Source organism: Peromyscus leucopus, chromosome 5, assembly GCF_004664715.2.
Source record: "Peromyscus leucopus breed LL Stock chromosome 5, UCI_PerLeu_2.1, whole genome shotgun sequence".
In the NCBI taxonomy this organism is placed as follows: domain Eukaryota; kingdom Metazoa; phylum Chordata; class Mammalia; order Rodentia; family Cricetidae; genus Peromyscus; species Peromyscus leucopus.
The window spans coordinates 18,284,302-18,312,163 of NC_051067.1; the positions used below are offsets into that span (position 1 = coordinate 18,284,302).

General features: G+C 47.6%; 2 protein-coding genes across 12 annotated transcripts in view; one reads left to right on the plus strand and one right to left on the minus strand.

Moving 5' to 3' along the window:
• Positions 1-22,508, plus strand: part of Atxn1 (ataxin 1) — a 415,680-nt gene extending 393,172 nt beyond the window's left edge. For all 11 annotated transcript variants that reach the window (XM_028867699.2, XM_028867693.2, XM_028867696.2 and 8 more), the window contains 2 exons: positions 1,146-3,150; positions 14,827-22,508. In XM_028867699.2, the coding sequence (XP_028723532.1) occupies positions 1,309-3,150; positions 14,827-15,357 (2,373 nt within the window). In that variant the 5' untranslated portion in view covers positions 1,146-1,308 and the 3' untranslated portion in view covers positions 15,358-22,508. The remainder of the gene's footprint in view (positions 1-1,145; positions 3,151-14,826) is intronic.
• Positions 20,626-27,862, minus strand: part of Gmpr (guanosine monophosphate reductase) — a 45,949-nt gene continuing 38,712 nt past the window's right edge. The window contains exons 9-10 of the mRNA XM_028867707.2: positions 25,959-26,543; positions 20,626-20,929 (exon numbers count right to left, since the gene is read on the minus strand). Of these exons, the coding sequence (XP_028723540.1) occupies positions 26,363-26,543 (181 nt within the window). The 3' untranslated portion in view covers positions 20,626-20,929; positions 25,959-26,362. The remainder of the gene's footprint in view (positions 20,930-25,958; positions 26,544-27,862) is intronic.

Below are 27,862 nucleotides of genomic sequence, written 5' to 3' on the forward strand. Positions count from 1 at the left end.
GTTCAAGGCCACACTGGAAACAGAGCCAGGCAGTGGTGGAACACACCTTTAATCCCAGTACTGGGAAGCACACATGCCTTTAATCCCAGCACTAGGAAGGAAGGAAGATGGCAGGGCACAGAAAGGGCATATAATGTGTGAGTAAACAGGAAGTCCCTCTCTTGAGGCTGAGGATTTTGTAGAGGTAAGAACATGGCTGGCTTGTTCTGTTTCTCTGATCTTTCAGCTTTCACCCCAATATCTGGCTCCATTTTTATTATTATTATTATTAATAAGACCTTTTAAGATCCATGTTACACTCAGGTGATGAGTAATGGCACCAACCTTTTTGTGAAAGAAATTTACAAAATGCATCATCTACAAAAAACAGGCCGAGTGCCAGACACCTGTGATCCCAACCCTAGGGAGGCTGAGACAGGAGGATCATGAATTCAAGACCAGCCTCCATTACACAGCCAATTTGAGGCCAGCCAGAGCAACAAGAGACCCCGTATGAAAAAGAAAAGAAAAATTGATTATCTACCCCCACCAAGAAGAAAAAAAAAAAGGTGGAAGAGGAGAGAAGGTGTGGAGAAATGTTTGAGTTGCCTACTCTATTTTATTAAGAAAGTACATCTGGGCTGGAGAGATGGCTGGTGGTCAAGAGTTTACTGTTCTTGTAGGGCACCCAGGCTCTGGTTCCAGCACCAACATGGTGGTTTAAAACTGCCCGTAACTCCAGCACCAGGGGATCCAATGCCTTCTTTGGGCCTCTGGGCACTGGCACATACATACATAAACTCGCACAGGCATACACACACACACACACACACACACAAATATAAAAATAAATCATAAGCAAATAAGCAAATGTTTAAGAAAAGTGCACCCTTAAACTTACTTATTTTCTTGATTCTTAGTAGCTCATTAGCCTAGCTATATTTTAATCTATTTTAACAGTTGGGCTATAATCTACTTTTGGAATTCCAACTGAATCCAGGGTCTCCTCTTAACCTTGTTGGTAATAATGGTTTTGGTTGGCAAGTGGGTTGATTGGTTGGTTTGGCTTGATGGAGTTTTTCCTCCAGAGCTGATGTGATTTTCTTCTCCCCTCTTCTCTCTTTCCTGTCCCCATCACCCCACCCCTGGTCTCTTCCCCTTCTCAGAATCCGCAGCTGCTACTGCCAGCCTAGCGAACCCACGGGGAGATGATTCCTCATGAAGGGCCTGGATCCCCTACAGAAATCCAATGTGACTCTCTGTTTATCAGACTAAAACCAGAGCCAGCCAGCCAGTGAAACAGCCACCGTGGAGGGGGGACGGCGAAAAATGAAATCCAACCAAGAGCGGAGCAATGAATGCCTGCCTCCCAAGAAACGTGAGATCCCCGCCACCAGCCGGCCCTCGGAGGAGAAGGCCACTGCTCTGCCCAGCGACAACCACTGCGTGGAGGGTGTGGCGTGGCTCCCCAGCACCCCTGGCAGCCGCGGCCATGGGGGTGGGCGGCATGGGCCAGCAGGGACTTCCGGGGAGCTTGGTTTACAAGGAATGGGTTTACATAAAGCACTGTCCGCAGGGCTGGACTACTCCCCACCTAGTGCCCCCCGGTCAGTCCCCACAGCCACCACGCTGCCCACGGTGTACCCTCCTCCTCAGTCAGGGACCCCGGTGTCTCCCGTGCAGTACGCCCACCTGTCACACACCTTCCAGTTCATTGGGTCCTCCCAATACAGTGGGCCCTACGCTGGCTTTATCCCCTCCCAGCTAATCTCCCCATCAGGCAACCCGGTCACCAGTTCGGTGGCGTCAGCTGCAGGGGCCACCACTCCATCCCAGCGCTCCCAGCTGGAGGCCTATTCCACCCTGCTGGCCAACATGGGCAGTCTGAGCCAGGCACCAGGACACAAGGTTGAGCCTCCACCGCAGCAGCACCTCAGCAGGGCTGCGGGGCTAGTCACCCCGGGGTCCCCTCCACCCACCCAGCAGAACCAGTACATTCATATTTCCAGCTCTCCACAGAGCTCTGGGCGGGCAGCATCTCCTCCACCCATCCCGGTCCACCTCCATCCCCATCAGACGATGATCCCGCACACACTCACCCTGGGGCCCTCGTCCCAGGTGGTCGTGCAATACAGCGATGCTGGAGGCCACTTTGTTCCTCGGGAGTCCACCAAAAAAGCAGAAAGCAGCAGGTTGCAGCAGGCTATGCAGGCCAAGGAGGTCCTGAATGGGGAGATGGAGAAGAGCCGGAGGTACGCGGCACCATCCTCTGTGGAGCTGAGCCTGGGAAAGGCAAGCGGCAAATCAGTGCCTCATCCCTATGATTCCAGGCATGTGGTGGTCCACCCAAGCCCAGCAGACTACAGCAGTCGTGACACCTCTGGGGTCCGCGGATCTGTGATGGTCCTGCCCAACAGCAACACACCCTCAGCCGACCTGGAGGCGCAGCAGGCCACACATCGAGAGGCCTCCCCATCCACCCTCAATGACAAGAGCGGCCTGCACTTAGGGAAGCCCAGCCACAGATCCTATGCACTGTCCCCCCACACGGTCATTCAGACCACACACAGTGCATCAGAGCCTCTCCCGGTGGGCCTACCAGCCACGGCCTTCTATGCGGGGACTCAGCCTCCTGTCATCGGCTACCTGAGTGGGCAGCAGCAAGCGATCACCTACGCCGGCAGTCTGCCTCAGCACCTGGTGATCCCAGGCACCCAGCCTCTGCTCATCCCGGTGGGCAGCCCTGACATGGACACACCTGGGGCAGCCTCGGCCATAGCCACATCGTCACCCCAGTTTGCTGCCGTGCCTCACACGTTTGTCACCACCGCCCTGCCCAAGAGCGAGAACTTCAACCCTGAGGCCCTGGTCACTCAGGCCGCCTACCCAGCCATGGTGCAGGCCCAGATCCACCTGCCAGTGGTACAGTCGGTGGCATCCCCTGCCACGGCGCCACCCACGCTGCCACCCTATTTCATGAAAGGCTCGATCATCCAACTGGCCAACGGGGAGCTGAAAAAGGTGGAGGACCTGAAGACGGAGGACTTCATCCAAAGCGCAGAGATTAGCAATGACCTCAAGATCGACTCCAGCACAGTGGAGAGGATTGAGGACAGTCACAGCCCCGGTGTGGCCGTGATACAATTTGCCGTTGGTGAACATCGAGCCCAGGTAACCCTCACCAGGGTCATACAGGTAGGGGGCCCCTACCCCCATTCTGTCATCTCCTGGCAAGGTAATTGCTTCTGTCAGGTAGGGTTCCCAGCTACTATAAGGGAAGTGGGTGGTGCTTGTAGTGATTCAGGAGAAAGGAAACTGAGACAAATTGCCCTCCAGATGAGCTTTGTTAGGAAAGCTAGGGCACCGTGGCTGTAGGCAGCCAGCCATGCTGGAGCCCTCTGGAGAGAGAGAGACCCTTTAGTGCCAAAGAAGAGCTTCCTTAAGAGAGAGCCACCACAGATAGTATGATGGGTCCTGAAGACGTGTCATGGGGTGGAGTTCTTGTCATTGGGGCTTTAGGGGGTGGGGGTAGTTTAATGCCATGTGACCTAAACTACGTGCCAGAAGTCACAAAGTAGGAAAACACAGATACCCAGTATGTCTTCAACTTCACAACAGCTAAAGGTGCCTGTGAACGTCTGATCCTCCTGCCTCCATCTCCAGAGTTCTGGGGTTACAGGCATATGCCACCATACCCAGTGTAATTTGGTGCTGGAAATCGAACCCAGGGCCTCATGCCTGCTACAAGGACTTTACCAATTGAGCTACATCTCAGCCTCCTTTCCAGAATCTTAAATCATCTTCCAGCATGTACTTACTGACCACATCGCTGAGAGTCAGCCAGGCTTGTCTCCATCTAGGCACATCCCCTGAAAGACCAGAGGTGGGATCTTGCTCGAAGTCATAGGCCCTGCTTCCCTGAAACCTTTTAACCTAGCATGGTCTTTGTGGATAGAGACCATTGTCATTCAGTATTTTGTAAGGGCTGAGAAAGTTTTCTGGAGAGTTCTGATTCTGAGAAGATGATAGTGTATTTATTTAAAGTGTTATATGAGGCTGTTGCTCACTTCCAATGTGAAATAATGTCAGCAGAATGGACTCCCTGGCCCTAGGCAAACCATGGAAATAGACCAGAATGCGTTCTTCCTCATAGTTTTAGTCCTTAGAACATGATTATGACCAGAGGCAATTAGGCAAAATGTTGGTTTGTTTGTTTCACGGCTGGTAATTGAACCCAGGGCCTCATGCCTGCGAGGTGAACACTCCACTGAGCTATAGTCCCAGTCCAGTTTTGAAAATGATATTCTCTTCTGAGTAGCATCTTTCAGCTGGAGAATAAATTCAGCCACTGTAGACTGGGGATTGCACAGCCAGGTCCAAACAGACCAACAAGCCCAAGACTTAAGCCCACAACCCTCTTCAGCCTGGAAGGGCAACCGTCTTTGTGTGTCTGCCTCGGCTCAGAACTCTGAACAATTAATATGCAAGCCATGGAGAGACTGGCTTCCCTGTGAAGTCAGACCCTGCTTCTCTCTCCTCCCCACAGCCTGGCAGCAGGGGTTCTAGCGTCGTGATGAGCAGACAGAATGTGCCTTTCTCTCCTGGGATGGCTAGCGCTACTGCAAAGCCAGACAAGAGGCCTGTGGGCTGCTAAAGAGACTGCTTGGGTTTCAGGCCATTTAAATAAAAGTGCAAGGCTCAGACCCAACCAGTGATTTGTGGCTTTATTCCAGAAGCCTATCAGAGATTGGCTGACATCATCTCAGAGGAAACGCTTGACAAGCAGTGCTTACACAGTAGCAGGTCTTGAATCAGAGTCGGAGGAGAGAGAGAGAGCAGGGGAGTCTGGAAAGGGAGAGAGAATGGCAGCAGACGTAATAATGGAGCTCGCATGTCCTGCCCTCCCTCTCAGGTATTTCTTGGAGGACCTTGCTCCCTAGCCTGAGCAGATGCCCAGGTCTCTGCAACTGGTTGGATAAAGCTGACCCTGGCACCCACAGGGAAATGTAGAAGTAAGCAAATTGTCGGATTTGAGGAGCAAAATCACAAATTCAGTGAGGGAACTTGTGGGAGAAAGATGGTTTTTCCCTAGGATGGAAATACCTATGTGGCCCTGGGTGCAAATCCTCTATGAGCAGAAAGCCACAAGAATGGCTGGCTTCGGACAACCTCGACAGTCCTTCCCAGAGAATACTGAGGGGTAGTGTGGAAAGCCAGAAGCCCAGCCGAGCATTTGTGTGTGGCAAGTGGCTTTCCCCAGTTCCCGGCCAGCTGGTGTCCTCTCTTGTCTGAAACGGACTAACCTAACGATGCTGCCCACAGACGACCTTCTGGGTTTGGAGGGTTTGCTTTGGTTTTTCACTGTTTTAGATTTTTCACTTGTGTGTGTATCTATGTCAATGGGGTGTGTATATGTGTTTATGATGTGTGTGTGTTGGTCTATGGTATGTATGTGTGTGCACATATGTGTTTGACTATGGGGTGTATATGTGTGTCTATAGTTGTGTGTGTGTGTGTGTGTGTGTGTGTGTGTGTATGTGTGTGTGTGTGTTGGAATCTAGTTCCTTCTACATCACCAGTCAAGAGCTGTACTACTAAAGCTCTCTCCCTTCACCCTTCTCGGCTGTTTTTGTTTTGTTTTGTTTTGTGTTTCTTTTAAGTCTGCTTTTCTATCTTCCAGAACAAACTTGGTTGTTTTTATTTGCCTCAGTAACCAAAAGTTAAAAGTATACTCAGGGGAGCTCTTACTGACTTCCAGCTAACCAGCACATGCATAGAGTAGGAACTGAGGCAGGGATCTATGTTGGTGACTCTGTGTGTGTGTGTGTGTGTGTGTGTGTGTGTGTGTGTGTGTGTGTGTGTGTGTGTGTAAGTGTTGTAGGTGCTAAAGCCCATAGACCCAATGAGGAGGCCAGAGAGGCTGTTGGGTGTCTACCTCCCCACCTCTCTTCCTTACAACCTGTAGATGAGGACTCTCACCTTTAGGCTAGGCTGACTGGCCAGCAAGTCTCAGAAAGCTGTCTGCTCTCCAATGCTGGAGTTACAGCCACCCTGGATTTTGATGTGGGTGTTGAGGATTCAAACTCAGGTCCTTCTGTTTGCCTGGCAAGTGCCCTTACCCACTAAGCCATGTTCCCAGGCCCTTGGTGACTATTTTTAAGAAGCTGAATCCTAACTGCTCTTGTGGAAAGATGCCTTTAGGGTTGTCTCTGTCTGGCGTTCACATGAGGTAGTAGTGCTGTTCTGTGTTTGTTGCCCACAGAGATGGTGGCTTTGCGGGACACTGCACTCTTCTACCCTTGTAGAATAGTGCCGTGGGGAAAGCTAGAAGCATTGCTATCACTCCCTGTGTTGGCTGAGGGAAGCAAGCCTCTTTCCTCTTTAGGTGGACAGGTAGCACATTCCACAAAGGCAGGGGCAGGGTTCCCGCTCCTGCTGTGCCTTGGTTCAGCTTGGGAGCCCCACAGGACAACAACTGCGCTTCCTTTGGGCTCACTCCCAAATGTAACCTACTTACTGTTCTCCAAGTATGAAGCTATAAGCCTTGGGCATGCCTCAACTGTGGGCTGCAGAGTAAAGCATGGTCTTTTAGAAAAGGAAAAGAAAAAGGAATGAATATTATGGTATTGTTGCTTAGGAAGCAAATTATCTGCTGGGAAAACATATCGAAAGACACCTCAAGTGAAAAAAAGACTGTCTGACTCTGCCCTTCACCATCTAGCAGCCCTGGCACCTGGCACTGTGTTCCCTGTACTGTAGGTGGCTTTAACCCTGAGAAAGAGGAGGTGGGCTGACGAAGAGAAAAGGCAGCATCACATGCTCTAAAAAGAATGAATGGGAAGACAGGCAGTCTCCTCAACCCTGGTCAGAAAGCTGCCTTCCTCAGTGAACACAGCAAGCTGCCCCGAGCATGCCTGTGTCCTTGTTGTCTGCTCCCATGCAGAGGACAACCGTTATTGCCACTTCCACTAGGCAATCTAAGTAGACACAAGCTAGCCTGCATGAACATGTGCATCCAGCCATCAGTTGGAGCTGGACATGAGCTAGCACTGGGGGGCCCACCCCTCCAGATCAGCAGGAGCACCCATGTACAAAATAAAGGATCTGTGAGTTGACAGCAGGGTCACTACTTGGGAGAGCTCCTGTATGAGAGTGCCCCAATGGGTGTCTTTGACTTCCGTCCTGCAGTGTCCCACTGGCAAAGCAGCCGGCCCACCTCTGTCCTATGCTCCTGGACATCAGCTTTTCTGGAGCACCCAGGATGTGCTCAGCGGTGCCTTCATAAAGTGTTCCATCTGTAAAGTGCTCTAGCCTGACGCTTCCTTCTGGCTGTGCTCTCAGCGCAGAGCTCCATGTTATTAGGGCTGTCTATCACTTCCCAGGTCCTCCTGAGGTGAATGCTTCCCTTGCTTCCTTGGTGGCTCCTTAATAGTCACTGCTGTTTTCTTCTCCCAGTGTGAGCAGGTGCACGTGTTCCTATGGAAGGCTATGATGCTGTGCTCACTGTGTGTGCCCTGATGGTTTTTCTTTCATTCCACTCTTTCTCAGTTTGACTGCTGGGGAATGTGAGTCACTGGTGGCAGTGTTTTAATGGATTAACCAGATCCTAAAAATAGTCCAGGCTCTCAAGCAAGCAGCAAATAAGCTTGAATAGTCAGTCCCTTAACTACTCAACAGTATCTACTGTTCAGTATGGTAGAAAAAAAAACCAAATTCATCAAAGTATAGATGCTCAGTGGCCTGAGTAAAGGCCATGTGCTAGGTTTATGGACCAGTTGTAGATAGGTAATTATCTCACTACCACTCAGTTCTGATATCAAAAGTCTCCTCCCTCTGGGAAACTGCATCAAACCACACTTGTTTGTATGTGTCTTTTGACCCATGTGGTGGCACAGGACCATAGTCCTAGCTACCTGGGCAGGAGGATTGCTTGAGCCTGGAAATTTGAGAGGAGCCTGGGCATCACAGCAAGACCCATCTCAAAAACAAAACAGAAGAAATGTGTTGTTCTTCAACCTTTACGGGGTATAAGTGTCCTCTACTTCATGGTCTTATTCTTGATGACAGGTTGCTTTGGACCATAGTTATTATGGCTTGGCTTTATTTCATTTTGTCTTGAGGAGTCACCTAGACTAACCTTGAGCTCTTGACAGTTGCCCTGCCAGACTCCTGAGTGTCGAGACTTTCTTTTTTCACATTTTCTATTAGAGGCTGGGAGATAGCCTAGCTGGGCACACCTGAACTTGATCCCCAGAACCCACACAGAAAGTCAAGTGTGGTAAAATACCCTTGTGATCCCAGTGCTGGGGAGGCAGAGACAGGAAGATCCCTGAGGCACACTGGCTGGCCAGCCTAACCTACACTAGTTCAAGACCAGTAAGAGACCCTGTCTCAATAAATACATAGATGATTGATTGATAGATAGATGATAGATGGCTAGATAGATGATAGATGGATGGCTAGATAGATAACAGATGGATGGATAGATGATAGATAGGTTGATAGATGATAGAGAGATAGATGATAGGTAGATGATAGATTGATAGGTAGGTAGGTAGGTAGATAGATAGATAGATAGATAGATAGATAGATAGATAGATAGATAGATAGATAGATGGTAGATGATAGATAGAGCCTAAGGAATACCCAAGGCTGTTCTCTAGATTCTGTGTGTATTTAGAAGTTTTCTTTCTCTCTCTCATCTTCTCTCTCTCTCTCTCTCTCTCTCTCTCTCTCTCTCTCTCTCTCCTCATCCCCCCCCCTCTCTCTCTCTCTCTCACACACACACACACACGTTTTCTTTATTGTTACAATCTTGTGCTGGGGACTGGTGAAGGCACTTGCCATACAGGCTGACAAGGTGAGTTTAGCCCCTAGAATTCACCTAATAAAACGAGAGAACCAACTCCCACAAGTTGTCCTCTGACTTCTGCACACAAGCACGCACACACACACACACACACACACATTAGAAAGATAGCCAGACAGGTAGATGTAAAAATAAATTTGACAAATACTTTTATTTATTTTTAAGTATGTGTATATTCCATGTGTGAGTTTGTATATGTCAGTGCAATGCCCATAGAACCCAGAAGGAGCATTGAGTGTCCCTGGAACTGGAATTATAACTGACATAGGTCAGTCACCTCTCACAGGTGCTGGGAATCAAACTCAGGCCCTCTGGAAGAACAGTACATGCTCTTGACCTTTGAGCTGTATCTCTAGGCCCCAATTGGAAAACACAAAACCACAAAAAAAAAAACCCTCCTTGCACTATATATCAAATTTTTTATAACTGAGCCAGTTATCAACAGACTGTTATTGACTACAGCCACAGTTTGCATTAGAGTTTACTCTGCATTGTACCTTCTGTGAGTTTTAGTCAATGCAGCGGGCCCCATAGCCAGCATTACAGTACCATCCAGAATAGTTTAACCACTCTAAGTATCCTTTATGCTTTACATGTTTGCCCATCTCCCAGTGTCACACCTCAGAGCACTAAGAACCACCAGTCTTTACTGTGACTAGTTTTGTTCCTATCCAGAATGGCCCATAGTTGGGATCATGTAGGATGCCACCTGTCAGACTGGCTTCTTTCACTTAGCAGCATGCATCTTGAGGTTTTCCTCCATGCGTTGCTGAGGCTTTGATCACTTTTGTTTTTTGTTTCAATGCTAAATGTAATAAAAGTTTTTTATTGTTGTTTTGGGGCTTGTTTTGTGTTTTGAAGTACAGCATCACTGTGTAATATAGGCTGTGAGCCCCCTGCTACAACTTCACAATAGCTACAATGCACACATGGGCTATCACAGCGGATTCTCTCTCTCTCTCTCTCTCTCTCTCTCTCTCTCTCTCTCTCTCTCTCTCTCTCCTCTCTCTCTCTCTCTGTGTGTGTGTGTGTGTATGTGTGTGTATGTGCACACATGCAAGCATTTGTATGTATGTACATGTTCCTGTCTGTCTGTCTTTGCTAGGGATTGAATCCAGGGCCTGATGCATGCTCAGCTATCACCCTATCATCAAGATACCTCTCCAGCCCATAATGTTAAGGCACATGGATGGGATAGAAACTGTGTAAACATCAGCTGTCTGGTCACTTGTTGGACAGTGTCCATCTTGGCCAACCATGAGCCTCCTGATGGCGCCTTCCCATTGGAGAGTACTGGGAGCCATTCCATGACCTGTGGTTTAGGGTTTGTGTTTGAAGGTGTCCCAGTGCAAGGATGTGGGTTTTCTGAGCAACCCCAAAATGCTTTCACCAAAGGCTGAGTCATGTGACTAGCTGCTTTAAATAGAATGTTCACAGATCCTTTCACACTTCACTGAAGAGCTTGATGATTTTTATTAGTGATTTTTAAAAACTGAAGTCAGTAGCTCCCACTCTGCCCCTTCATCGGCACTGTGGAGTTCTCCGGTTTGCCTCACATTGGGAACCTAGTCCTGCAAATCCTTCTTGGAGGAAAAGAGCAGGCAGAAACTACAGGAAAAAAGAGAATCTATGATCTCCCATCACAGGCAATCAGGAGTTCCCAGCTCAGTATTCTGACCCAAAACAAGACTGACTTACTGAAAAGCAGTTTCTGAGAAACTCGATGACTTCTAGCTCCAGGCAGAAGTTGTATGCAGGAGACGCCATTAACTTGGGGTGAGGGAGGAGCGCTTGGTAAAGCAGATGCCCTTCACATTTGTGGAAGCAGGGAGTCTCGGGAAGGAAGGAGAGAGACGCTTACACAACAGACGTTTTGTTTTCCTTCTGGCCTGCTTTTGGTGAGATGTCCATATGTGTTTGTATAGATGCAGCACTAATCTAAGATTGAAAATGCAGTCATACAGCGGAACTATATAAGTGTGCGTGTATTTAGATACAGTAGTTGACGACTAAGTTGCTGTAGGGATTTTATGTTGTTTTTCACAGAGAAGAGCTAAATGTAATGTTAAAAGCTAGTCCTTAGCTGCAATATGAAGGTGGCCCATGATTACGAGCCCAGAAGCAAGGCCTCATTGCTTCCATTGTCTGGCTTCCTCCATCCAGGAGGGAAGCTGGAGGAGATGGCTTCATTGGAGTCGGTTTAGGAGGGTGTAGGAAGGAAGTAGGTATGCTTGTTCTGAGTAGGGCAGGAGGACAGGGATAAGGGGAGAGGGTAGGAAGTGATCAGCCCCTAAAAATGAGAGGTATCCCTAACAAAGACTTGCTGTTTCTAGGGGCTTAATCAAGACCATCATGGAAAATGTTTGCATCCCTGATAAAATGGAGAAAGAAAGGGGGAGAGGAATTGGAGCATAACCCCATGAAGTTATGGCCTACTCCGCAGCTGGCAGAGGCACTTAGAGGGACAGCTATGGCCCAGCCTAGAAAGTTGCCAATGGGGCAGACATAGACCCTGAGGATGGACCGTTGTGATAGCTGTGACTTTAAATACAATTTTTAAAAAAAAAAAAAAAAATGAAGTTTATCCATTGTCTTAAGCAGCATCTTCTGTTGGCCACCTCTCCTTGTGCAGTGTTTTCCAGTTAGGAGACACGCATCTCTTAGAGAGCATCCTAGACTCCGGGCATAGCAGTGTTAGTGTAGGGGAATAAGTGACAGATGAGGAGTAAGGTCCAAAAATAGTGCATCAAAGTATAAGTGAGGAAGAGCCGGTGTCTGGAAGGAGGCCAGGGGTGGCCACTGTGTGGAACAGGATGTCAGCGAGGCGCTGTCTGGGGAAATGGGAAGGCACCAAATCGAACAGAGCCTCATATGTAGGGAGTGCAGTGCACAGACTGGGTAGGACGTGTGTGTCTTAGAGTTAAAGACACGCAAAAAAGCAATGTTGCTGTGTGAGGTGAGAAGTGGTAGCAGGAGAGTCCTGTGGGGCTGGTTCCAGTGACATTTTTTCCCCCAAGTACATGCTGGGCTTGGCCAAAACTCAGGTGGTGGACATCATGAGAAATTGTCCAGACGTCTGGGAAGAGGAACTGGTAGAATTGACCTGTGATTTGGATGTGGGTAGTATGAAAGAAAGAAGGGAAGGTATTGTGATTTCCAGGGATTTGCTCTGAAGAACTTGAAGAATAGGATGGGGAGGGGACAAGGGAGGTAGCATCAGGAAGTATGTTTCTCTTTTATTGTGGCTGGGTTGCTGATGAGACATCCAAATGGGTGTATATTCAGGTAACTGGGTAGCCGGTATCTAGCCTATAAGCTCCTGAGAAGATGTCTGTCTCCCAGAAGACGAGGACCTTTGCTTTACACAAGTCCTCTTCCACAATCTCTTGCATTTAGTACACATTCACTGCACGCACACTTAGTTGAAACCACTGTGATGGAAATGTTAAGTTGCCTCTTTACCATATTGTAATGTCACTGTCCATGTAGGTAGAGAGCAGGAGGCATAGAGAAAAGGGGATGTTTGTCGCAGGGAGGGGATCTAGTCTAAGACCTAGATTCAATCTTAATTCCATTGGCTAATAGCTATAATATCAGGGAAACGATTTTACTACTTATAGATTTAGAAAGCTGAAATGCTACTACTCATCTTACTAGTATGTTATGAGCATTAAAAAATACTTTTGTGAAGTCGGAGCATTTGACATAGTAGGCACTTAGAAAAAATTTCATAGAATACCTTTTATTTATTCTTGACAATTTCATACATGTAAACAATGCATGTTGATCACCTGCACCCCCAACATACCCCGCTGCCTACTTTGTCTCCTCCTTTCGGTAACTCACAATGTCAAATTAGTTCTGCCTGTTAGAATGTTGGCTGACCTTATTGGCTGGGTCTGGGGCAGGGGATCATAGCTGCAGTGAACCTGCAGGTGCAATGGTCATATCATGTCCCAGAGACAGCAACTGCACATCACTCCTCCATCCTCCAGCTCCTACAGTCTTTCCGCCCTCTTCCGAGATGTTCTGAGTCTTGGCAGGTGGTTAACACAGATGTCCTATCTAAGGCTGAGCACTCACTAGACACTTCTTAGCACATTAACTGGTTTAATGAGTCACTGCATTGACTGCTGACCACTATAGAGAGATCAGAAAAATTTCAGCAGCCTTAATGTGATTAAAATAGTCCAGAGGAATGATATTTCCCTCTAAATAGCATGCACTGTGATTTTTTCTTTCTAAAAATACTTCCATGCTTTATGGATCCAATAAAGAAATGAAGCCCAGTAATTTGAGAAGTCCACATAGTGGGATTAACTCAGGGGTAGACAGTGTGAGACCTTGGCATACAAAACTGGGCTTCAGTTCAGTTCATTACTCATTGGTCGAATAAACCCAGAGACTGAGTCAAGCCTCAGGCCTGACGTTGTGGCTGGACCATGCACTTGAACTATCTGTCCCCACAGTGTGCACTCTCCAAATCCCTCCAGTATTGCCCATCCTTCAGGGTCCTGGGAAAGGCCTCCCTAGTTAGCCCTTATTGATGATGCGCCCTCAAATTCTTAGGACATTAAAAGTTCACTGGTTACAAGCATTGTGCTCATCCCCCACTTTCAAGGGCTAGGAATCCAGTGGCACACAGATAGACACCTTCTTCATGGAGTTTATTAGCATCCTAGTCTGACCAGAATTTAGCGTGGCTGTAGCTGGGCTTCTGAGTCCCTGCAGAGCCTCACAATTGAACTCAACGTAGGCATTTTGTCATGGCTGTAGGTCAGTGAATGGTTTTAACAGACCCTCTACAGAGCAGGTATGTAGTAAAATATTTGAAATGATAAATGGACTTGACACTTGTCTCTTGAGCTTCTGCTGGGGTCTGAATATAATGAGTACAACTGCTTCTAATAGTGAGCGCCTTTGTTCCACAGTATTGCTGCAGGGGAGAGGCTGGTACACAAACTCTTAGTTTTTGTTCTCATCCAGCCCTTGCATGTCTTATGGTGGAGGTGGGGGGGGCGTGGGGGGGTTGCTAGGGAGATGGCTCAGTGGGTAAAGTACTTTCCGCACAAGCATGAGGACCCATGTGAAACAGCTGAGTGTGGAGGCATGCACTTGTAAACCCAGCCCTGGGGAGGCAGAGACAGGTTCCTCAAGACTCGTTGGCCAACCAGCCCAACCTACTTGATGAGCTCCAGGCCATTGAGAGACCTCATTTCCGGGGGGTGGGGGGTGGGGAGTGGATGGCTGCAATCACAATATCCTGTCTGGAAGCTAGCGCTTCAGACCACTCCTCCTGGCCTCTGTCTGTTACATTCTTTTCTCCTCTTCCATGATGCGCCCTGATCCTTGGGGAGGGGGCTTGATAGAGCTGTCCTGTTTAGAGCCGATCACTCGGTCCCTTGTTCTCAGCGCTTTGACCTCTATGCTGTTGGCAGTGTGGTAGCGGATGGCTGCTGTGGTAGGAAGAATCTTTAGAGGGTGCGACCACTGGTGGGGTTCCCACGTCCCAGTGGCTGGCTCCACACCTGTGCACATAAGGGAGTACTGCATGGTCTCAATGGGTTATTTTAAAAGACATGAAATTTGAAGGGAAGCATGTTGGGGAATGTGAGGGAAGTTAGAAGGGGGAATGGGGAGTAGATATGGTTTTATATGTGTGTGTGTGTGTGTGGAATATATATATATATATATATTCCACACACACACACACACACACACACACATATGTATATATGGAATTCCCCAATGTAATTTTTAAAAGAAAATTTAATGAAGACAAATTATCCAATGGGGGGAAAAAGTGGATGTCTGAAGAATTCACACCTATGAACCCTGGCCTCTGTGCATACATACGCACGCACACATGCACGCACGCACATACACACACACACATGTGTGGTCACATGCAAAAATGACACATGAACCATTTTCTAATATCTCCTACCTTCCTTCTCCCTCTGCTTCTGTTTCCACAGGTCAGTGTTGAAGTTTTGGTAGAGTATCCTTTTTTTGTGTTTGGACAGGGCTGGTCGTCCTGCTGTCCCGAGCGAACCAGCCAGCTCTTTGATCTGCCGTGTTCCAAACTCTCCGTTGGGGACGTCTGCATCTCGCTCACCCTCAAGAACCTGAAGAATGGCTCTGTTAAAAAGGGCCAGCCCGTGGACCCTGCCAGTGTCCTGCTGAAACACGCAAAGACCGACAACCTAGCGGGCAGCAGACACAGATATGCCGAGCAAGAAAACGGAATCAACCAGGGAGGCACCCAGGTGCTCTCTGAGAATGGTGAACTGAAGTTTCCAGAAAAAATAGGATTGCCTGCAGCACCTTTCCTCACCAAAATAGAACCGAGCAAGCCCACAGCACCAAGGAAGAGGAGGTGGTCGGCGCCGGAGACCCGCAAACTGGAGAAGTCGGAGGACGAGCCACCTTTGACTCTTCCCAAGCCTTCGCTCATTCCTCAGGAGGTTAAAATCTGCATCGAAGGCCGATCTAATGTGGGCAAGTAGAGACCGTGCCGGCAGCGGAGGCCGGGGGGGCCTCCTTTGCTGTCTGTATCCAGATTACTGTACTGTAGGCTAAATAACACAGTATTTACATGTTATCCTCTTACTTAAGGTTTGAGTTCTAACCTTGTCATTAGAGTCACACAGGTGTGTCGCAGGAGAATGGTGCATTTGCATTGTCTGCAAGTGTCTGTTGAGGAGCTGGCGGGTGAAGGGTGGTCAGAACCGTGGCTGTGAAGCTCCCGAGGTCCCGGGCATCCTAGGTGGCCCCGAATGTGGCTTTCTCAGCACCTGCTTTCTCCAGCAGCACAGAGCCACGGGGCATCAGTTCTCACTGGTTTTCAAGAGCAAATTCAGTGGGAAGTGACCTGCAAGGGTGACTGGGTGTGTCCCTGTGAAGGGGTGCATGGGTGCCATGGTGGTGAGTGACGGTCTCTCTTTCTCTGCCTCCCTCTCTCCCTTGCTTGCTCACTCTGGGCATGGGATTGGGGGACCTGGGTTTCCTACATGCAAAGTCATCCATGGGAACCCAGCTTCAGGGCATCATAGGGAGGTATCAGATGGCAGATGGGAAACTAGTTTCAAAGAATGTGGTTCTCTCCAACATATTTTACAATAAAAAGCAACTTTTAATCATATATATATATTTCCCCCCATGGGGCCTGACTGCACTGAGATTTTTTTTTTTTAAGAGCAGCTGCCACACGTGGGATTTCATTTCTGCTTTACCAGTCCAGTGACGTCACCAGGTGTCATGGTGGGCAGGGAAGTCCTTGCTCAGGTCACTCCTGGTCAGGCAGGTGGCAGTGGGGCTGGGAGACAGAAGGAGTGTCCACACTGGCCACGGCAGTGTTATGAAAACCAATCAGGTTATTTGCATTGACTTTTGCTCCCAGGAAGAAAACACAGGCTCCCCTCCTGAGAGAGCCAGGCAGCTCTCCGAGCTGAGCCCACAGCTTCTTTCCCGTCTTTTAGATCTAGTACTGTTTTCTAGTTCATGACTATGGACGACTCCGGTGCCGCTTTTTTTTTTTTTTTCCCTTTTTTTCCCTCAATCCCAGCGTGACGTGAAGAATTAGATCTGGAAGACGCACACCTATTACTATCTCTTAAGCAGTTAAAAATGCTGCGCAGACTTGTTAACCAAACGTCTTGGTCTGTCATTCAACGAGTACTGTATCTAACTTTAAACTCTTTGGCAAGAAAAGACAAACCTAAGTTGCTTCTGATTTTTTTTTTTTTTTTTTCCAACACTGTAACTACATTTCGGCTCTGCAGGATTGCTCACGTCATGCGCCAGCAATCAGAAGCTCCAGTCTGTCTGGTTTAAAGGGATGAATGTGAATTATGAACTAGTACGTGACAATAGATGACCACCATGCGGGCACTTGTCACTTTGACGTTGGAGAGAGAGTTCAAGGCATATGCAGAGTTGGCAGAGAGACTGAGAAAACACAGGGAGAAAAGACACTCATTTTTGCCCGGTGTTTTTAGGGTGAACTCCTAAAGAACTTTGCGATTTGCACATCTTGAGTTTATAATTTGTGTGATATTCCTGCAGTTTTTATCCAATAACATTGTGGGAAAGGTTTGGGGGGGGGGGTTGATCGAGCATAAATAAATGTAGCAAAATTCCTTTCTAACCTGCCTAGACCCTAGGCCACTCTTAGAAGGTTCTGTTCCTTTCCGCTTCATTTTGTCACCTGCCACATCTGTCACGAGAAGCCAGATCTGAGAGTTTCTTCAGATTCTCTGAGAGTTTTCCATACAGACATTTTATATATGTGAGCAAGTGTTTTTTTGTTGCTGTTGTTTCTGGGGGGGAAAAAGTGTTAATTTTTTTTTTTCAGAGTGACTTTTTTTTTTTTCTATTTGAAATCAAACCAAGATTTAATATTTGGTACAAAACCCAGAAAGGGTATTCCATAAAGTCACAAGTTTTCATTCCCAGAGATTAAAATATCATGTATGGAGTCTGAGTGTATCTTAAAGTACTTTAAACCAAGTTTTATAAATAAGAGAGACATTTTTAAATATTCTTACTTGGTTGCAACTAACCCAAATAAGTACTTATTTGACTTTCCTTTTAACCATTAAAAAACAGAAAGGACTTCTTCCATTTCTCAAATTAGAAAAAGAGACCTCTCCTCCCTCGTACAACCCAGGCGTTGGCTGTACAGTCTCCATTCACAGTGGCTCTCATTGTGACTAACGATTTTGCTCTGGGATGTACCAAAACCCTTTGAGGAGGTTCAGAATAGCTGGCCTCCCCCTAAAATCCATTACCCTCTCAGCATGCTAACAGAGCTGGGTGGGCCTGTTCTCGCAGTCACATTGCTTATTTAGTGCTGTGGTTTTTTATTTTCTTTAATGTTTCTGTTCAGAGACCTTGCTTAATCTTCCATATATTCTGCTCAGGGCACTTGCACTTAGTAGGTTTTTGTTATTGTTGTTGTTTTTTTTTTTTTTTTTTTTTTTTAAACCTTTGATGGTAAGAGGAATAGGAGGCTGCCACAGAGGTGCTGTGTGCCACTATTTACACCAGCTCCTGGGAGCTCAGAAAACACAGACACCACTTTCTGGCTTACTTCAAGGACTGAACTGACTGTATCCACAAAACCAACACTAAACTAGGTAAACACACAGTTCAGAGCAATAGGAATATCATAACTTTTGTGGTTCTAATTCAGGTATAGGAATTACAAAAATCATTGGTTCTTCTAAAGCATTTGTCCCATTTCATTCCCTCACTCTTAGCATGTGCAATACTTTGTGTGCCAATAATGCTCTATCTAGTTAAAATTCATCCCCTTTTGGCTTCTTCCTTGTTCTGTGAGTCGACCTTCCTTCCCCTTGCTGGCCAGGGAAAGGCCGGGGGGGGGGACGGAGCAAGGAGAGGCAAGCCGCCTTGCTTTCCCCTAATGTGGATGCAGAGTACTGGAGTAGGGAGCCTGTGTGTCTGTCACCAGGACACAGAGCCAGCCATCTGAGGAGCCCGGAGGGAAGCGCCACGAAGGTCCATCACTCTGCACTCTGGGAAGGCCCTCCGCTCCGCTCTGTAGTGAGCCTGGAATGCCCTAAGGAGGCAGACAGTTCCTAGGACATGCTCTGGAGCCACATGGGCTGCAGTCAACCCATTTTTCAGTCCCTTCGGTGTCTTGGAGACTTCGATCTCTGCCTTTGAGCACAAACAACTTACTGCATATGTGCGTGTGTTCTGAGCATGCCCACCAGTGGCTTTGGAGGGGACCACCTGGCCAGCACAGCCACCATTCCCTGTGACAGCTTTCTCTTCAAACAGGAAGAGCACACGGAGGCAGGAGCCACCTCTGGTTTGCAGACATTGGTGGGGCCTGAGAGGCTCCTGGAGCAGCTGCGGTCACCCTTCTTCTGTAGGGAGCACAGTGATGGCTGTGCCATCTTCATACAAGGATGGGCCACGCGCCTCTCTACCTGTCCTCTTGGCAATATTTACCAACAGCCGTCTTTCCTTCTCCTTTTTCCTGCTTTCCGTTTTTAAACAAATAACAGCAGGCCTTTTGCGTTTACAATGGAACACAATCACCAAGAAATTAGTCAGGGCGAAAAGAAAACATAGTAATATTACTAATAAGAAACCAACAAACAAGAACCTCTCTTTCTAGGGATTTCTAAATATATAAAATGACTGTTCCTTAGAATGTTTAACTTTAGAATTATTTCAGTTTGTCTGGGCCACCTTGGGGTCAGCAGGGGTGGGGTAGGGATTGGGGAGAGAAGGCCATGGATGCCACTTACCTCAAATCTTTTTAAAAGTGGAAATCCAAATTGCAATTTCTTTTGTTTTGTTTTGGACTTGCAGGATAATCGTCTATGTTGGTCACATTTTGCTTTTCTCAATTCTTCCAGCTCAGTTTGAGATGGCCTGATTTTTGCGGTGGTGGTGGTGGTGGTAACAGAACGTCCTTAACTCTGAATCCTGACCTTGTATGTTTTCTGTTAGGTGAGCTTGTTGGGTTCCTCCCCTCCCCTTACCCCAATCAGGAAGTGGCAGCATCCTTCCTTCTCCCCTGCAAGGAACTCGGTGGAACCTTTCACACCTCTTACTCAGGGATGGGGCTGGTGTGTGTGTGGAACACAGACGTGTTCAGCAACAGCACTTTGGACTGCTCTGGAGTAGGGTTGTACAATTTCAAGGAATGTTTGGATTTCCCCGCATCGTGTGGATTGCTCCTTAGCTACTGCACAGATTGCAATATAATGCTGCACGTTCAAGACGAACAGTAGCTCCTAGTGATCAGAAAATCCACTCTTTGCACATAGTTTGATCTTTACTGAAATATGTTGCCAAAATCTGTTTTTGTCGTAGCTTTGGATTTTCCTTCCTTCTTCTTTTTTTTTTTTTTAAGGAAACAATTGACAATACCCTTTAACATCTGTGACTACTAAGGAAACCTATTTTGTAGATGCTTTTGAAGACACTACCACCTATTTCAGACATGGGTGAGGAGGCAGAGCTCTTGGGATAGAAAGCCAGACTTTTTGAGCTGAGGTGGTTGGCATGGCAACTGTTTCCTGAGCCACACAAGCAGCTCAACAAACTGGTCCATTCTCTCCTGGAAACCCTCTGCACTTCCAATTTCCTAGTCGGCCCCTCTTTGACTCCAGGGGAATACAGGGCCTCAGTCTCCAGGGCCCAATCCAGTTTCTTTGGCGGTTGAGATGAAAGGCAAGAGAATTATATTTTTTTTTAAAAGTGGAGCAAAGGCCTTTGCTTCTACGGTTGTGTTTTGAACCCAGAATTTCTGAAATAGAGAATTTAAAGAAAAATGGAGTAATAACTCTAGAGAATCTACTTTTTTATAAAGCACATACGTATGACCTATTGTGTTGGGTTGGTTTCTTCCCTTTTCCATGGACAGTGCTGTGTTTCTGTTCCTATGGCAACTCCAAACAGTTTGCACATCTCTACTCTGGAGCTGAGATTCCTTTCACATAGATGACCTCGCTTCAAATGTTACCTTACTGGTAGGCTTTTTTCTTGTAGCACTATACCTTGTAGGAAGTTTTTTTGTTTTGTTTTATTTTCTTTCAAGTACACCTAATTTGAGCAGCCAAAGGGGGGGGATTTTTTTTTTGAGGCACTCACTTTGGGGAGTACAGATAATTTTTCTTTTTAAAAATTGCACAAAAGAAAAATGAATGTTGAAATGATTCAGTGTTTGAAAGAGACAGATCTGTTGGAACCATGAGTTTCATATTTTGTGTGTAAAAAAATACAAAACAGGAGGGTTGACAGTTACATGTTCTGGGGTTTTATTTTTCTTGTATATAGAAATTTGTTGTCTTGATGATCCAATTTGTATGGTTATGGCCTGGAAGAATTACGACGTCAGAGGCTCTTCAACTATACTATAGCTATGCTTACTGTTCTGTTTTGTTACATGCGGCTCTTGTGTGAAGGATGGGAAACTGTATTCCACTGTTTGAGGATACTGTCCATTCCTAGGCCGGAAGTACTTCTCTAAGTTCCCTTCTCAAGCCATTGCAACTTCTTTTCTTTGGATGATGTCTGACATTTCAGCACTTCCTGTTCCTATAAACCCAAAGAATATAATCCTGAACATGAAGTGTTTCTATAAGGGATCCTCTTCCCAGTAAGACAGGACTCACGTGGGGACAAAAAAAAGAGAAAGTTGAGCTTTCCTTCTGCCTCCCACCCCCCACCTCAATTACACGGGGGGGGAAAACATCACTTTCAGTTTGAATGACTGGCTTTCATTTTGATGTTTCTCAAGTAGAGGCCAGAAGAAGGCAGAGCAGTTGCTCAGATTGGATTCCTGTTCAACAGTTGAGCTGGGTGGTTCAAATTGGACAGTTTAGGGGCAGTAACGGACCCTGGCTTTGAGTCTTAAATTTGGGTTTGCGTCCCCTCCCTTACTGTGCAAGTTCTGGTAGCTGACATTCACCTTGACAGAGGCAGAGGGGACAGTGGCTTCAGCGTTTCACCTCCTGACACCTGCCTACAGGAGCTTCACCTGTACTCACATGAATTGTGTTTGGCCAATAGGTAGCATCTATACAGTCTACAGGAACCTCCCCAACACTTTTTATCTGAAAGGACTCAAGTCTTCCACTACAGATCACTTGGAGACTCCATCCACTCGTGTTTTCTTGCTCCTTTGCTATCTGGATGGCCAATCTGAAGGCCTGTGTGGGAAGCACTGTTTACAGTAACCATTACTGAGATAACACACTGTCCCCTAGACTACCCAGCTGAGGTGACACTGGTTTAGAACTGTTGTCTTGAGAGATCACTTACCCAGAACGATGGTGCATAGGTTTCTCTTGGTTCTTACACGAGCCACCTACTCTGAAGTTATTCTCTAGACCAAGAGTGGGATGAACTGTTGAGTCAGTGAGGCGTAACCCTGACAACCCACCATGGTACTGGTCCTACTCTTTGACTACTGCCCCCTCCCCCACCCGCACTGCTCAAGTGTAATCCCAGGTGGTGTCAGCTGAAAGGGGGTTGCAGAGGAGTCCTGTCAGTATTTGTGGTGGCCTTTCAGTAAGACAGTCTTCATCTCTAACCAGTAGAGTCTTGGCCCTAAAGAACCTGAAATCTGAACCAGTGAAGATTTTCACATCAGGTTCCCAAACCCTCCAATTTCCATTTGTATGCCTCCCACAGGCCAAGGGGAAGCAGACACCAAAACTTGGGCTGAGGGTACTACCATGTGAAAAACTAGGGGGAAAAAAGTTTTTTGCACCTTATTGAAAAGAAACTTTAAGTGCATACATAGTTAAGAGCTTTTATTGTGACAGGAGACCTTTTCCATATGCGTGCATACTCTGTAATTCCAGTGTAAAATGTTGTACTTGCACTAGCTTTTTTAAAACAAATATTAAAAAAATGGAAGAATTCATATTCTATTTTCTAATCGTGGTGTGTCTATTTGTAGGATACACTCGAGTCTGTTTATTGAATTTTATGGTCCCTTTCTTTGATGGTGCTTGCAGGTTTTCTAGGTAGAAATTATTTCATTATTATAATAAAACAATGTTTGATTCAAAATTTGAACAAAATTGTTTTAAATAAATCGTCTGTATACCAGTACAAGTTTATTGTATAATACTCGTACTAATAATAAAATAACAGTGCCAATTGCAAACTTGTGTCTCTGTCTTCTGTCAGGTCCCTAGAGAAAGCTGTGGCTGAGAAAACAGTGTGAGTTCCTCTTCACTACCTCTACCATGTCACGTCACCCTGGGGAGAATGGTGGTGGGGAGTCACATGAGGCATGGATGTCCCCAATCCGCATCTCCTATCTGCTCAACATTCTAGGTCGTTCTTCTCAAATGATTGCCAGCTTTGTACCTTAGGTGGCATTATCAATGTGCTTTCTTCCGTTTTGCTCCAACTGGTAAGGGTTCTGGAGTTGATGAGTGTGTTGCCCACCCACCCAGTGTGTGCTTCTTAAAAACCTGTGGAGGAGAAGTCTCTGGCACAAGAAGCACCTCCATGTCTGTCTCGAGAGTATTGTGCACAGGTTGGTGTTGGGCTCAGCTTTGAAGAGATGTAGCTTAGTGGTTGCCTAGGAAACTCAGGCCTCCCAGAAGCAGCAGCCCCCAGGTGTGCTGTGCTTCTATCCATGTGCCTTGGGAGCTCCTCTAATTGAAAGCTGAAGCTGGGCAGTGGTGGCACACAACCTTAATCCTAGCACTCAGGAGGCAGAGCAGGTGGATCTCTGTGAGTTCAAGGCCAGCCTGGTCTACAGAGGGAGTTCCAGGACAGCCAAGGCTGGTACACAAAGAAACCCTGTCTCAAAACAAAAACAAAAACAAAGACAAAGACAAAGACAAAGAAAGCTGAGCTTGCACCAGGGAGAAAGAATGTTGGCAATAGTTGAGTCTTCACCCAGCCAGGGAAGAATGGGAACTCTTTGCTTCCATCTCCTTCTTGGTTATATTTTTGATCTATCCAATTAGGACCCATCCCATCAAATCAGGCAGCACAGGCTCCTGAAACAAGGATTTGGGGTTCTAGATACTGTATTTTAGTCTGGGGATTGGGGGGCAGAATGAGTATCATGGTAGGACACCTCAGTAGACCAGACTAGAAGGGCTGTTCCTGGTGTGCAGTGGTGTAAGCCCTCTTCCTGCTTACTCGACAGTGACAGATTCCTTGTGGCTAGGAGAACTCAAAAGGCTGAATAGGAAAAATGCACAGCTTGGTGTGCTATTCTGAGGCGTGCCTTGAAACTGGAAGACGCATTGCACCAGTCTGAGACCAAAGGTACCCAGTTCCTGCTCCTCCACTCCAGGGTTGTGCTTGCCTTTCCAAGAAGATGCTCTCTGATAGGTGAATGGCAACGTTTCTCTCTCTGCTTCCCTGTCTACAGGGATGGGAACAGGCAGCCTCGTGCTCTCAGAACCACGGCCACTTCTGCTACCATACCTCACACTCCATCATAGAAAGTCCTGTGCACGGACAACAGGACTTCTCTGTCCATGTTGTATTTGCTGCCTGGACTGAAGAATGCTCTCCAGTAGATCCTCTAGGCCCATTCCCATCACGGACTTGCTACAGGAAAGGGAACGTGTTTTCTTTTTCTGAAGCCTCTGCCTCAAGATGACCCTGGTGTCTGGGGCTTTGCAAGAGCTTGGCCATCATCTGCCTGGAACTAGATGGCAAGGGGCCTGCCTGCCTTTGGATACACAAAACCACAAGCCTGCAACGAGGCTTACAGAGAACAGTGCTGACCAGCATGTTGACCAGCTGGTGACCCAGCTGACCAGCACAGTGGGGAAAAGAAAAGCCCAGGGCAGGACCATTCTGGAGCAGCCCCCATGCTGGACACGTTATGACACACTCAGGCCAATGTCCCCCACAGTGGTGCATGCTGCAGTGTTAACACAGGGGCCAGGCCTAAGAAAGACAGGGGATGGATAGCTCATCACGCCACCAGAAGTCTGGGGAAAGGCACAGGTCTGAACAGTCCTTCCTTACAGCTGTGGGGCCACTTCAATGGACTTATGCTTTCCTTTTCTTCCCACTTTGTCTAGGCTCCTTAAACAGACTTCAGAGCTTAAATATGAAACACATGCTCCAAAGAAGCTGACACTTGGCACAGATGGGACAGAGAGGAAGTAGGGTCCTCTAGACAAGTGCCACATTTTGTTTGCATTGAATATCCTCTTGTGCAGTGACTTTTGTGATGATTAATTTTGTCAACCTATGTTTACATCACCAAGGGGAAACACTTTATGGGAGTATCTGTGAGGGTGTTTCTGAAGAGGCTTCACTGAGAAGGGAAGACCCAACCTGAAAGTGTGGGGCACCGTCCCATGGGTTGGGGACCTGGACTGGATAAAGGGGATAGGGGGAAACCAGATGGAGCATGAGTAGTCATGCTCTCTGATTTCCTGCTTTGCAAAGGTGTAAGCACACAGTCTGTGTGGCCACAGCTGCCGGCCACTCCCATCCTTGCCCGCCATGATGGACAGTATCACTTCAACTTTGAGCTAGAAAACATCCGTCCTCCCTTACGCTGCCTCTTTCAGGCATTTGGTCATTGCGGTGAGGAAAGTAGTGAACGCATCCATCATATAGTCCTCCCAAGTGCAGCCATTCACATTTCCACAGGCCTACGAACTACTCTTCTGGCCTTGGGAGGGGGGATTGGAGAAAGGTTCAGAATGCAAACTTCCCAGACTTTAAATGCAGCCTTAAAATACCAGACTAGAAGTGGGCTGGCAATCTCCCACGTACTGGTGTGGCTGGAACTTTCTCACAGCAGCAGGTACTGTAGACACCCGGCAACTAACTAATCCTCACTCAGCAATACCAATCCTTATCTACTCATGTCATACTTGCCTTTTCAAAGAAAACATACTCCTGTACCTGCTGATGGACCCTGTTAGAAAAACAGCCTGACGCTCATGGACATTGGTACTTTGACCCACTGCAGGACAGCTCTCAGGGGTAACTGGGGTCTTTTTCCAAGACAGAGTCCCTCTTACCAACCAATGATGGCCTCCCGACTGCAGAGCTATATGGCTCTTCCTAGGAAGTATTAATATAAGGGGCTTCCTCTAATTCCCATTTTAAGCCCCTTTAGGCTGCAAACACTTGGTTTTCAGCAAGATTTCCTTGTAACCTTTTCATAAAACATCTGTGGGACTTCAAGATGGCTTGTAACATCTTGGAGAGGGGCCAGCCTAGCTGGGCTGAAGCAGGGGGATTGCAGGTTTGAGGTCAAACTGGGCTAGATCCTGTCTTTAAAAAGAATGAGGGGCTGGCCTTCAAGTTGGGACTGAGAAGGGAAAGGAAAGAGTCTGATGGGGTCTGTGTATGTGATAAAACTACATGAGGAAAAGAAAAAAAAAAACACTACATGAGAGTCTAAAACAGGGCTGGCTTGCCAGTTACAAGCAGCTCAGACAGGGAGGGCGACAAGACCTGTTCCCAGAAAGGGCTTCGGGGAGAACACAGGGGCAGGATTCTTCATGTCCATTGACCCTGCCCAGCAGCGGAAGCAGGAGGTGGGAGTTACTTAGGCTCACACCACACCTCTTCCCCAGCCAGGGGCCTTGTGAGTTAACAGTTGAGGGTCACTTACCTGGCTGGGAAGACTTTCCCGACTCACAGCGTGACTTGATACAACTATGCTCCTGAACATGCAAACTCCAGCACTCAATCAAGATCACAGCATTCTATTAAAAGTGAAACCATCGTCCTTTAGAGGAAGGCAAGGGTGCAAGGCGTGGTTGAAACAAGGAGACAATGAGTTCTAGGTGCTGACCCAGGGCCCCAGGAGCACCCTGCTTCTGGGCTCCACACGGGCACACCAGGGCAAGGCCCAAGGCCTCTGGGTGCAAGATCAGGACAAGGACTCAATGTCAGCGTCAGTGGTGGCAGTGTCCCACCATGCAGAGCAGCCAGCCTGCTATGACAGACAAAGGGATGGGGGAAGCGTGGCCAGAGGTGGCCTCTACTCAGCTCAACACCTCCGAGGCTCCGCAGTTAGCCAAACACTGTGTTGTGCTGCTGGGTCACCCGGATGAACGTGGCCCTCCTGCTGAGCTCCTTGAGCTTGGCAGCCCCTACGTAGGTACAGGTAGACCTCAGTCCTCCAAGGATGTCCCGGATTGTGTTCTCTACGTCCCCTTTGTAAGGCACTTCCACAGTTTTGCCCTCAGAGGCCCTGGGGGGGGGAGAGAGAAGAGAGGAGGAGGGTTAATCCAGTTTGTTTTCTCTTATCACCCAGGCAGACTTATGCCTGCTACAGCCTTTATTCCGTTGACAGTTTCATACATGGAGATGCTGTATTTTGGGCATTTTCGCTCTCCATTACCTTCTCTCATCCTGCTCCTGCTCCCACCAAAGCCCTTCTCTTTCCCCATAAGGGTCGCTGGTTCTCATGTCTTTTCGTTTTATTCGTTTTCATGTAACCCACTGAATTGAGTCCCTTCATGACATAGGTGGAGGTTGTTTCCTACAGCATGGGCTCCTTACCAGTGGTCACCCCACTGAAGAAAAATGACTGCCCCTCCCCCAGCTTGGCTACAGCTCCTTAGTGAGGGGTGGGGTGTCATAAGGCCCTCCCCCATCCAGTGCAAATCTGATCCACGTAACCACAGCTTCAGTGAGTCCATGAGGGCAACGGCAGTGTTATATCCACGGAGGGGTTTTACCCCATTCTGCCATCCCTGCCAAGGCCCTAGCAGACGGAGCACTCCTCTAACCTGATACGAACTTCCCTGCTCACCAAGAGAAGTCTGGGTCAGCAATATGAGACAGAGATGGAGACACCTGCCCCCTGAGTCCCCAGGAGTGACATTCTCCTTAGCAATGTACCTCTACCCCTATAGTTCCTACTGGGACCAGCCACCAAACGGCCAATGTCCTAATTCCTCCCTGGGGAAAACAGACCTGCTAGGTTGCCTCCTGATACCACCTCCTGCCCTGGCACCTCCATCCATCCTCCTTCACTGACAGAAAACACACGGAGGGTTGCTTCCCTAAGCACCAGCTCTGTGGGTGCTAAATGTCCGCACCATGGACAACACAGGTCTGCCTAGGACATAGGAGATGCAGCACTGCATCCCCTCCAGCCTGCCTGTCCTTTGCCAGGTCCTACCTCCCATCAGCTCCATTTGCTCCCGTGTGTCACCAAACCCACTGCTCGGAGCAAGGGTGAGAGCTTTGTGAGTGGAGAACCCTCAGCACCTTGGGTGGCATCTCCACATTTTCAGAGCAGTGCTTAGAAATTCGGACTGGGTCTAACACATGGACACCATGCAACATCTAGCTATCCCCTTGTTTCCTTCATCCCAAGACCACCAGGAAACAGCCTGTATCACAAAGCAGACCTTGATCCTGCAAAATGGAGACACAGTCTGTGCATGCTTTTGCAGCAGCATCACAGAAGTCGAGAACCAGGCAAATCCTAACAAGTACCCAAATTCTAGAACTTTCTGTGCCTAGTCATCAACTAGAAAAATTGAAACTCATTGTCTAGAA